Source organism: Bufo gargarizans, chromosome 4 (genome assembly GCF_014858855.1).
Source record: "Bufo gargarizans isolate SCDJY-AF-19 chromosome 4, ASM1485885v1, whole genome shotgun sequence".
Classification (NCBI taxonomy): Eukaryota; Metazoa; Chordata; class Amphibia; order Anura; family Bufonidae; genus Bufo; species Bufo gargarizans.
This window is the reverse complement of record NC_058083.1, coordinates 184,960,501-184,972,500: the sequence shown is the minus strand read 5'-3', so window position 1 is coordinate 184,972,500 and position 12,000 is coordinate 184,960,501. Positions and strand designations below refer to the sequence as shown.

General features: G+C 42.8%; 1 protein-coding gene across 2 annotated transcripts in view; it reads left to right on the top strand.

Moving 5' to 3' along the window:
- Positions 1–12,000, top strand: part of WDR49 (WD repeat domain 49) — a 188,022-nt gene that overhangs the window by 84,624 nt on the left and 91,398 nt on the right. For both annotated transcript variants that reach the window (XM_044291706.1, XM_044291707.1), the window contains exons 11-12: positions 3,134–3,264; positions 7,522–7,620. In XM_044291706.1, coding sequence (XP_044147641.1) covers positions 3,134–3,264; positions 7,522–7,620 — 230 coding nt within the window. The remainder of the gene's footprint in view (positions 1–3,133; positions 3,265–7,521; positions 7,621–12,000) is intronic.

The following is a 12,000-nucleotide window of genomic DNA, read 5'->3' as shown; positions in this document are numbered from 1 at the left end:
CTTCGTGATTAATTACTTAGTCAAGAAGCACATTTCTTTTGTAAGTAGCAGGTGCAATGACAGGAAATGGCCATTAAAAAATTAAATCATCCTTACCTCATCCATCTGCAAAAAGGCTGCCGTGGCCATCTTGCTTAAAGATACAGTGCAAAATGTCCCCCGACAAGTGATGGCATACGAGTGACGTGCATGAGATTTAACACGGGATCTTCAAGCAAAATGGCCACGTCGGCCTCTTCACGCTCAAATGGATGAGGCAAGGATTTTTTTTTATTTTACCGCCATTTCAGGGAAAATGTATTCGTTACCACGAAGCAGGAAAAAATTTGGCTTTGTGGCGAATCAAATTTTTCCTGAAATTTGGATCGAAGTCCAATTTGTGAACTTTGATTAGCTCAACACTAGTGGCGAGGGGCACCTTGCATTTCTGCTGCCTGAGGCTAAAATTTTAATGGCCCCCCATGCCAAATTCTCAACCTAACCCCTTCCTTCCAGCCCTACTGTTAAAGACATACTAGGAAAACATTACATACCTCTTACATCCAGTGATGTCTCCTCTGATGTAGATGTTCTCTTTCTTCATCTTCTCCATTCGGACTACTCTGCAGAGTTTGACAAACAGATATCTTAGTTTCCTACTTTTGCATTATCCTCCCACCTTCTCAACACCCCATCCTGCCACCTCTAATACTGAGCCTGCTGTGCTCCCCAATAATTTACTGCAGAAGCAGTCTCCCTGATAATACTAGTATTACAGACATAGCGCCCCCTTCAATAATTATTGGCACACGGTGTCCTAAAATCTAACTGTGCCTGGCAAATAGTGTCCCTGACACTAATAGTGTTGTAAACATAATGTCCCCCCCAAATTATTGCGCTAAGCTGATACTATACCACAGTGCCTCCCACAGTAATAGTAATCCCCAAAGTCCCACTAATATAAATAATTATCTGCCCGAGTGCACTTAGTGTTAACAGTGCCCCTAATAATAATGCCCCCATTGTGCCCATATTAGTAATCATGCTCCCTATAATCCCCCAGTAGTAATACTTCTCCTTAAAATGTGTGCCAGGAAAAAAAATAACCCCTTACATACCCCCTTACGTTTCAGATCAGACCCACATATCAGATTCTCAGATCAGACCCCCATATTAGGCCTTAAATCAGACCCCCATATCAGATCTTCAGATTAGTCCCCCATTTCACACCTCAAATCAGACCCTCATATCACGCTTCATATGAGACCCCCATATCACACCTCAGATCAGAACCCCATATTATACCTCAGATCAGACCCCCATACCACACCTCAAATCAGACTCCCATATCAGACCTCAAATCAGAACCCCATATCAAATCTTCAGAACAGACCCCAAAATCATATCAAACCCCCATGTCAGATCCTCAAATCAGACCCCCATATCAGATCCTCAAATCAGACTCCCATATCAGCTCTTCATATCAGAACCCCAATATCAGATCCTCAGATCAGACCCCCATATCAGATCCTCAGACCCCCATATCAGATCCTCAGATCAGACCCCCATATGAAATCTCAGATCAGACCCCATATCAAGCCTCACATGAGACCCCCTTCAAACCTCTGTTAGACCCACATATCAGACCTCTGATCAAACCTCCTTTAGACCTCCATGTCAGAACCCCTTTAGACCTCCATGTCAGAACCCCTTTAGACCTCCATGTCAGACCCCCATATCAGACCTCAAATCATAGCCAAAATAAATAAATTAATTAAATTACCTCTTCTGCTCTGCCGCTATTCTGCAGGTCTGGAGTTCTTTCCTGCAGTCACGCTCCCTGGTTTTCTACAGGCCCATGCTGCACTGTGACCCGAAACATAGTTTGTAAGGCTAAAAAAATACATCTGTCCATCCAGTTTAGCCGTTATCCTGCAAGTTGATCCAGAGGAAGGCAAAAAAAAAAAACAACTGTGAGGTTGAAACCAATTATCCTTACTTTAGGGGAAAAAAATTCCTTCCCGACTCTGATCAGGCAAGGAGAATAACTCCCTGGATCAACAACCCTTCTCTAGTGACTATAACCTGTAATATTATTACGCTCCAGAAATACATCCAGGCGCCTCTTGAACTCTTTTAGTGAAGTTACCATCACCACCTCCTCAAGCAGAGAGTTCCATAGTCTCACTGCTCTTACCGTAAAGAATCCTCTTCTATGTTTGTGTACAAACCTTCTTTCCTCCAGACGCAGAGGATGTCCTCTTGTCAAAGTCTTAAAGTCTTCAGTCGTCTTTTTTCTAAAGTGAATAACCCTAATTATGATAATTTTTCTGGGTACTGTAGAGTACCCATTCCAGTTCAAACCAGGGCAGGGTGAGTACAGCTCTTCACTCACAGCTCCGTGTACCTCCCGCATATTATTGAGTGCTTCCATAATGGACTGCGTCTTATAAAGCAAAAAATATGGTAATTGGCTGAACTAGGGGCCCAGTCGAAATTGTGACCGCTGCGACCCCTATACTGTAGCTACCCCAAAATATGCTTCAGCTGTGAGATTTTTTTTTTTTTTTTTTTACTTCATTATAACGGTGCCCCCTGGTGTTTAATCTCTATAGTAATATGCACGTCCACCTACTGAGGTGGTCGAACATGTTCAGTTCCATCCTTCAACTGCCAACAGCTAAATATACTTTTAGAAGCTGTGACAGTTTCAGGGAGAGAGCTGCAGCAGAAAGGACATGCCCCCTGAGCTGCCAGCCTGTAGCGAATATAGCATAGCATTTGGAATAATGAATGGGAAGATCTCTGGATCCATGTGAGGTACAGGGCTTGTTCTAGCTTTGTTAGAAAGAGATTTCCATGCACTATATGGTGTCTGATCTCCATTTTTTACATCAATTATGGGTTAACCCATTAAAGTCACACGGCTCCTTTACAAACACTTTTTGCTCTGCTTTTTAAAACAAAATGGAAAAAAAAGTTTTTAAGGAGTTTTTGCTTGTAGTTTTTACAATTGTTAAGTGTACTTGAGGATCAAACTGTAACATGAAAACATTTCTGATGTATTTCTTTCCCTCAATAGTTCTCCACTCATTTGATAATATATATATATATATATATATATATATATACGGTATATGTTTTTCTCTTTAAGGATAATTACAGTTTTCCGACTGAACACCTTAAACCAATACCTTGTTCAGCCTTCAGAGTGGAAGGGAGGAGTTCAGCACCATGATGATATCTTATGTGCAGCTTTCCTGCCACCTCAAAGCCTGGTCACAGGTAAAGATTAAACCACATTGTTCAGATGCATTTTGAAGGACATTACTGAGCCGTCCATAGCGTTTATAGACCTGTGCACGTAACAAAGATAAAACATCTCCATAATGCTCCCCCCAACCACCCACAGAAACTTTAAGCTCTAGTTATCTTGTCTCCAATGCTGACTTTTGTTGTTGGATCTGATGGGCAAATTCACAGCAATGTGACTTTATGCCCCCTCTCCATGTCTGCAAATGAACAGCTTGAAGTCAAGGGGGAGGCTGCTTTCACGCTTCAAGTCAAGCTTGCCATGCCCCCTTCCTGCCTCCAGCCCTTTTTATCTTTCTTCAGGCACGATGCATCAGAAATCCTGCGCTTGTGCCGTCCTCTTTCCTTTTTTGCGCCTTCGCAGCGTGCCCTGGTGTAGTGTGCTCAGAATTAGGCGCACTGTGCATGCGCTGAAAATAAAAGAGGACGGCGTAAGTGTGGAATATCTGACACATCGCACCTGAAGAAAGAAAAAAGAGCTGTCCATCAAGAGTAAAGAAGGACTTGAAGTGTGAAGGCAGCCACCCCCTTGATTTCAAACTGCTCATGTACATAACAAGTTGTTTTACTCCTAGAGCTTCTTCTCTCTCTGCAACTGCAACATGCTCCCCACTTTCATTGACAGGCCAGGCAGGTGTAATGACGTTTGTACTGCCTGGTCCTGTCAATAAGCAGCAGTTGCAGAGAGAGCAGAGCCTGTAGGAGTAACGCCTCTGTTGCCTCTAGAGGCTTATTTGCATATATTAAAACATAATTGTTCTTAGCAATGTGGGCACATATGAACATGGGACCAACACAGATGACTTCAACTGCCAAGTGCACATGCAACAGGTCAACCAGTTTCATAGGTACCCTTTGCCCTTTAAGTTGCCCTTTAAGGTACTACATTCAGTTGGGGAGGGGGGGGGGGGCATTATGGAGATGTCAATTTCCTTTTAACCAAGCAGCTGTCTGTGCAAATAACTGCTATGAAGCATCTGGGAATTTTTAAACATTCATTAAAGAAATGTTCCAAAGCTGAATATTTCCTTTAAGCTTGCTACATATGTAAATTCGTCATTCAACAAATTCATAGATACTACATGTGTAGCCTGGGGGCACTATGCAAAAATAAGGCCCTAAATTATTAATAGTGCAGCCCTCATGCTGAACCCTATGCTCTGTGGGTTTTCAATCTCCTACAGAGAATGTCAAAAGAAATGTGGTAACCTCTCATACCTGATTCCAACCCATGGTCGCAGTTATATTCCAGTTTAGAAAGTAAAAAAAAAAAAAAAGTTCAATAATAAAATCTTTCTTGAAATCAGAAATGTGCAATCATCACTGCTATTCAGTGAAATTACAGCTTTTAGCTAATGAATTTATTTCTATTTGACAACAAGGTAAAAATATTCCCTGGCTCTTTCCAGCGCATAATTCCTTAAGAAATGAAAGCAATGAACTTCTGGAGACACAAAGAATATATTATTTGCCAACCAAGACAGTCGCTTCATTTATCTGTAGACTCTAAACAAATAAAATAGCCCACAGAAAAAAATGCTGTAATGCGAAATATCAAATTGTGCCGTTCTATGGAAACAGTAGACTTAAAAAGCACACCAAATGCTTAAACTAACTTCTTTATTAACTTCAACTTTTCTTCCATATAGAACACTGCCGCCTCTGCAGCAGATAGTCCATGTACAAACAAGTGTTGTATAAAGTATCACAAAATGGCGGTATGCATAAAATGGTGGTTTAACTGTTCAATCTTGTCATCCAACATAAATGGTTGATATATTTCCCTCTTCAGTATCTGCACTTTCACTCTAAGTTATTTAAGCACTTTTTCTAATCACTCTGAGAGGCATATCTGAGGTTTAACCAATAGTTTGATTTTCTCAGTTTGTGCGTAGTTTGGTCGCAGTTTGGTGAAACTGTAAACAAACATATACAACTGGTCTCAGTATATAGTTCTGATCACAGTATTAAAAATATGAACATTATATACCTATTTGGCCTCTTGTTCCCATAAAACACAGCTCTGACTGGAAATGTCTGTCCAGCTCCTCTTCTCTGGTTTATACCGACTCTGATCAGAAGATTCTGCAAGGGGATTTCCCACACATCCTCAGTGTGAGGTTGGCTGTGATTGGTTAAAACTCCCTGGCAGTAACAACAGTTTAACTCTATGATTTCTGTTGTTAATTCTGCTGAGTCATTGAGCTTACCTTACATTCATTTACTGAATCTTAAAGGCATTTTATATTTTCTGCTTCTGTGAACACAATACATAACTGTTATATGACATCCAGAACATTAAGTCACTATACATAACTCTCTTTCTGTCTCTAATATATAGGAACTGTATTAAATTTATTGGCAAGTCTAGTTATATAAACATGTAAGTCATATTAGCAACCTAGGACAGGTCTTAGCTGGCCAGCTACAGTGGATTTGACTACACATCACAACATGTTATCTATGAATTCCAATAGGACTGCAGGTTAACCTTCTGAAGTATCTTAGAGACACTCCACTCTGTGATGCTCAATGTCATGTACCACCTACCACACTTACCTTTGCTCTGATATGGTGTAGGAACATGCTAGCAAAAACTTTGCCAGGCCTTAACTCACAACACAACCAATGGGTGGCCACATATGGACTCATAGTTCAGATTAGGGATGAGTGAACTTCATATTTTGAAGTTCGAGTTCGTGTTCGAGTATATGCTGAATTCCGTTATGAATTCTATCATGGAATTGCGTTATGGCATTGGTCTGTGGTAACAAATCCATAACGCAATTCAGCATATACCCTAACCCGAACACGAAGTCAAACTTCAAAATATAAAGTTCACTCGTCCCTAGTTCAGATATCTCATGACACAATAACTGTTACTTAATCAGTTTTAAAAATCTGGTTATCTAATGACACACATATCAGGTCGTGTTCAGCAAAGAAGAGAGGTAAAGAAGGACACAACTATATCTTTTTCCAACTAATATTGCATTTAGTTTTATAATCATGAATATCATATATTTATTCACCAGCACTGGAATTGAAGCCTAACTCTACAGAATATCACTTGTGCCATTAAATTCTTGATATATAAACTTATCTACTATTAAAAGTCATCAGGATGTTTATTGGACTATTACATATATCCAACCCATTAGCACAACAACATTCTCTTTAATCTGCATCTCTCTGTCTACCCTATCAACATTGTGGTGCAGTTCTCCAGCATCACAATGCACACACCCATATCAGCATCAGTTTCTTCCTTGGCCATCGCTGACACTGGAACTTCCTGTGCACTTACAAAGATAAAACAATGTATTTTAAATGGAACTTGACATCTCCATTATGCTCCCCTCAACCACCCGCAGTAACTTAAAGCTCAAGTTATCTTGTCTCCAATACTGACTTTTCTTGTTGGATCGGATGGGCAAATTCACAGCAATGCGACTTGAATCTATGAATTCCAATAGGACTGCAGGTAAACCATCATCAGGCCTGATAATGCGCAAGTTAGCGTGAAACGGCCGTCGCTGCTGACTCCAGCTGTGTTCTACGGCACCATATGCTCCAGCCCGAAGTGTCTTTCTTTTTAACTTTTATACGAATAAAGAATCATCTATCAATGCTGGTGAATGCCGCCTGTTCTATTATCTTCATAAGTTGCTCATTTACACTATTTAGGGTTTGCACCACCGACAGTGTTAAAGGGACATGTGCTGGGGATCGGGTAATTACTACTATATTTGTGACGTCTGGCAGTGCCGCCTATCTCTCTGTTTCTCATATCCCTACACACTTACCTTTGCTCTGATATGGTTAAGAACTCGTGAAGCCAATTCAATACAATGTAGTGACATGCTAGCATTGCCAGGCTTTAACTCACAAAACAACCAATGGGTGGCCACACATGGGCTCATAGTTAAGATATCTCATGACACAATATCACAAAATCCGTTTTGAAAATCTGGTTATCTAATGACACCTTTATCAGGTCTTGTCCAGAAAAGAAGTGAGGTAAAGCTGGAAACATCTGTATCTTTTTCCAGCTGATGTTGCATTTAGTTTTACATTCAGATTAGAATATCATTCATTTATTCACCAGCACTGGAATTGAAGCCTTCCTCTACCGAATATCACTTGTGCCATTAAATTGATATATAAACGTATCTACTATTAAAAGTTATTGGGATGTTTATTGGACTATTATATTGTTTTCACAACCAGGTAGCTATGATGGAGAGATGGTTGTTTGGAACAACAATACAGAAAATGCTTCCAGAAAACTTCATCCAGATCATTCTAAAGCACTGAGGTCAAAATCAGGTAAAAACCTAATAAGTAATACATATTTGAGCGAAAACATGAAATCCATAAATAAACCAGAATAAAGTTTAGAAGATGATGCAGTGGATGCTGGTGGATTATTATATTTCTGGATTATAACTCCAGATAAAGAATGAAAGTCTAGTTTAAGGTTCCATCTCTAATCCACAAAAATCTATGGACTCTTAAATACTAATTTAATTTGAGACCAATGTTGTAAATGATTCAGATTTTTTTGCATGAATTTGAAAATGTATTCTACATGTCAACTCTTAATTTCATCCGAAATTATGCTGTAATTTTACACATGATATATCATAAATAAGTGATTGTCTCCAAAGTCAGCATCAAATGTGATTGTCTTTAGCTGGATCCTTGGGGTCCATTATTATGACAGAACTTGTGCCCACCAGAGAATCCTTGAATATTCTGGTCAGCCAGTCCATCTCTGTTGGAATGTATTTTTGGTTGACTAACATGGTTGACTTTTGAAGAGCTTTGAATTAGCAAATTAGCAAATCACTCTAAATTTGATTTGGGTTAGCTTTGCCTGAATTGGCTCACCAATTTGATGATATGAAAGAAAGCAAAAAAAGGAAACCAAAACGAATCCATGGCGAGCAAGAATTAAAATTTACTGAGCACTAGTGTTGATCAAGCACCAAAGTGCTTGGGTGCTCAAATAGAACATTTTGGGATGCTAGGGTGCTCTACAGAGCACCTGAGCACAATGGAAGTCAATGGGAGAACCCAAGCATTAAACCAGGCACCCCCTGCTCTGAAGAGGGGAGGGTGTCTGGTTCACAGGAAAAGGTCAGAAATTGATCGAAACACCACTGAAATGGTTTGGGAAAAGCATGGGGAGGATATCTGGATAGATCTTGGACTCCCAGGTTGCTGCTGGAAACGATGTTGTCCGAGTAGTACGCCACTTTTACAGACTGACAATAATACACACAAAAGCGAAGATAAAAATCGATTTTAAAGGAAAAATTGTTAGGAAACATTCTTTCCTATAAATTTACTTGTATATAAATTGGAAGTGCTGCCAAAAATTACAAGTAAGAGGCACTCCGATACAGTTGTGTTCAAAATTATTCAACCCCCAATGCTGTAAAGGGTTTTAGGGAATTTAGTGTACATTTGTAATTGTGTTCAGAATTAAATCTTACAAGGACTTTTTAAAGAACCAAATGCAACTAAAATGACATCAATTGTTTTTGTAATACAGTATTAAATGTTTTTTTAGTGATTTCTTCATTGACACAATTATTCAACCCCTTAAAGACTACCACTCTTAAGAACAGAGGTTCATTCAAGTGTTTTCGATCAGGTATTGAAAACACCTGTGGATGTCAAGGAGCAGCAATCAAGCATAATAAGCACCAATTAGGCAGATTTAAAAGGACTGTGATACTCAGCTCCTTCTAGACATTTACTGGTGTGTTTACAAACATGGTGAAGTCAAGAGAAAGGTCCAGGAAGACAAGAGAAGAGGTGATTTCTCTTCACAGGAAGGGCAATGGCTATAAGAAGATTGCAAAGATGTTAAACATACCAAGAGACACCATAGGAAGCATAATTCGCAAATTCAAGGCAAAGGGCACTGTTGAAACGCTACCTGGTCGTGGCAGAAAAAAGATGCTGACATCGACTGCTGTGTGCTACCTGAAGCGCAAAGTGGAGAAAAGTCCCTGTGTGACTGCTGAGGACCTGAAAAAAGATTTGTCAGTAGAGTTGAGCGGACACCTGGATGTTCGGGTTCGAGAAGTTCGGCCGAACTTCCTGGAAATGTTCGGGTTCGGGATCCGAACCCGATCCGAACTTCGTCCCGAACCCGAACCCCATTGAAGTCAATGGGGACCCGAACTTTTCGGCACTAAAAAGGCTGTAAAACAGCCCAGGAAAGAGCTAGAAGACTGCAAAAGGCAGCAACATGTAGGTAAATCCCCTGCAAACAAATGTGGATAGGGAAATGAATAAAAATAAAAATAAAATAAATATAAATTAACCATTGTCATATATTTAGGCCCAGCACACAGGCAGAGGAGAGAGGTCCCGTAACAGAGAATCTGGCTTCATGTCAGCAGAGAATCAGTCTGCATGTCATAGCAGAGAATCAGGCTTCACGTCAGCCACCACTGCAACAGTCCATTGTCATATATTTAGGCCCAGCACCCAGGCAGAGGAGAGAGGTCCCGTAACAGAGAATCTGGCTTCATGTCAGCAGAGGATCAGTCTGCATGTCATAGCAGAGAATCAGGCTTCACATCACCCAACATTGGAACAGTCCATTGGCATATATTTAGGCCCAGCACCCAGGCAGAGGAGAGAGGTCCCGTAACAGAGAATCTGTCTTCATGTCAGCAGAGAATTAGTCTGCATGTCATAGCAGAGAATCAGGCTTCACGTCACCCAACATTGGAACAGTCCATTGGCATATATTTATGCCCCGGCACCCAGACAGAGGAGAGGTTCATTCAACTTTGGGTAGCCTCGCAATATAATGGTAAAGTTGAATGAGGAAGTGCCCTGGAGTACAATAATATATGGTTAAGGGGAGGTAGTTAATGTCTAATCTGCACAAGGGATTGACAGGTCCTGTGGGATCCATGCCTGGTTCATTTTTATGAACGTCAGCTTGTCCACATTGGCTGTAGACAGACGGCTGCGTTTGTCTGTAATGACGCCCCCTTCCGTGCTGAATACACGTTCAGACAAAACGCTGGCCGCCGGGCAGGCCAGCACCTCCAAGGCATAAAAGGCTAGCTCTGGCCACGTGGACAATTTAGAGACCCAGAAGTTGAATGGAGCCGAACCATCAGTCAGTACGTGGAGGGGTGTGCACACGTACTGTGCCACCATGTTAGTGAAATGTTGCCTCCTGCTAACACGTTGTGTATCAGGTGGTGGTGCAGTTAGCTGTGGCGTGTTGACAAAACTTTTCCACATCTCTGCCATGCTAACCCTGCCCTCAGAGGAGCTGGCCGTGACACAGCTGCCTTGGCGACCTCTTGCTCCTCCTCTGCCTTGGCCTAGGGCTTCCACTTGTTCTCCTGTGACATTTGGGAATGCTCTCAGTAGCGCGTCTACCAACGTGCGCTTGTACTCGCGCATCTTCCTATCCAGTGCAGGAAGTAAGGTGGGCACATTGTCTTTGTACCGTGGATCCAGCAGGGTGGCAAGCCAGTAGTCCGCACAGGTTAAAATGTGGGCAACTCTGATGTCGTTGCGCAGGCACTGCAGCATGTAGTCGCTCATGTGTGCCAGGCTGCCCAGGGGTAAGGACAAGCTGTCCTCTGTGGGAGGCGTATCGTCATCGTCCTGCCTTTTCCCCCAGCCACGCACCAGTGATGGGCCCGAGCTGCGTTGGGTGCCACCCCACTGTGACCATGCTTCATCCTCATCCTCCTCCACCTCCTCCTCATCCTCGTCCTCCTCGTCCTCCAGTAGTGGGCCCTGGCTGGCCACATTTGTACCTGGCCTCTGCTGTTGCAAAAAACCTCCCTCTGAGTCACTTCGAAGAGACTGGCCTGAAAGTGCTAAAAATGACCCCTCTTCCTCCTCCTCCTCCTCCTGGGCCACCTCCTCTTCCATCATCGCCCTAAGTGTTTTCTCAAGGAGACATAGAAGTGTTATTATAACGCTGATAACGGCGTCATCGCCACTGGCCATGTTGGTGGAGTACTCGAAACAGCGCAACAGGGCACACAGGTCTCGCATGGAGGCCCAGTCATTGGTGGTGAAGTGGTGCTGTTCCGCAGTGCGACTGACCCGTGTGTGCTGCAGCTGAAACTCCACTATGGCCTGCTGCTGCTCGCACAGTCTGTCCAGCATGTGCAAGGTGGAGTTCCACCTGGTGGGCACGTCGCATATGAGGCGGTGAGCCGGAAGGCCGAAGTTACGCTGTAGCGCAGACAGGCGAGCAGCGGCAGGATGTGAACGCCGGAAGCGCGAACAGACGGCCCGCACTTTATGCAGCAGATCTGACATGTCGGGGTAGTTGTGAATGAACTTCTGCACCACCCAATTCAGCACATGCGCCAAGCAAGGGATGTGCGTCAAACCGGCTAGTCCCAGAGCTGCAACGAGATTTCGCCCATTATCGCACACCACCAGGCCGGGCTTGAGGCTCACCTGCAGCAACCACTCGTCGGTCTGTTGTTCTATACCCCGCCACAACTCCTGTGCGGTGTGGGGCCTGTCCCCCAATCATATGAGTTTCAGAATGGCCTGCTGACGTTTACCCCGGGCTGTGCTGAAGTTGGTGGTGAAGGTGTGTGGCTGACTGGATGAGCAGGTGGAAGAAGAGGAGGAGGAAGCTGAGTAGGAGGAGGTGGCAACAGGAGGCAAAGAATGTTGCCCTGCGATCCTTGGCGG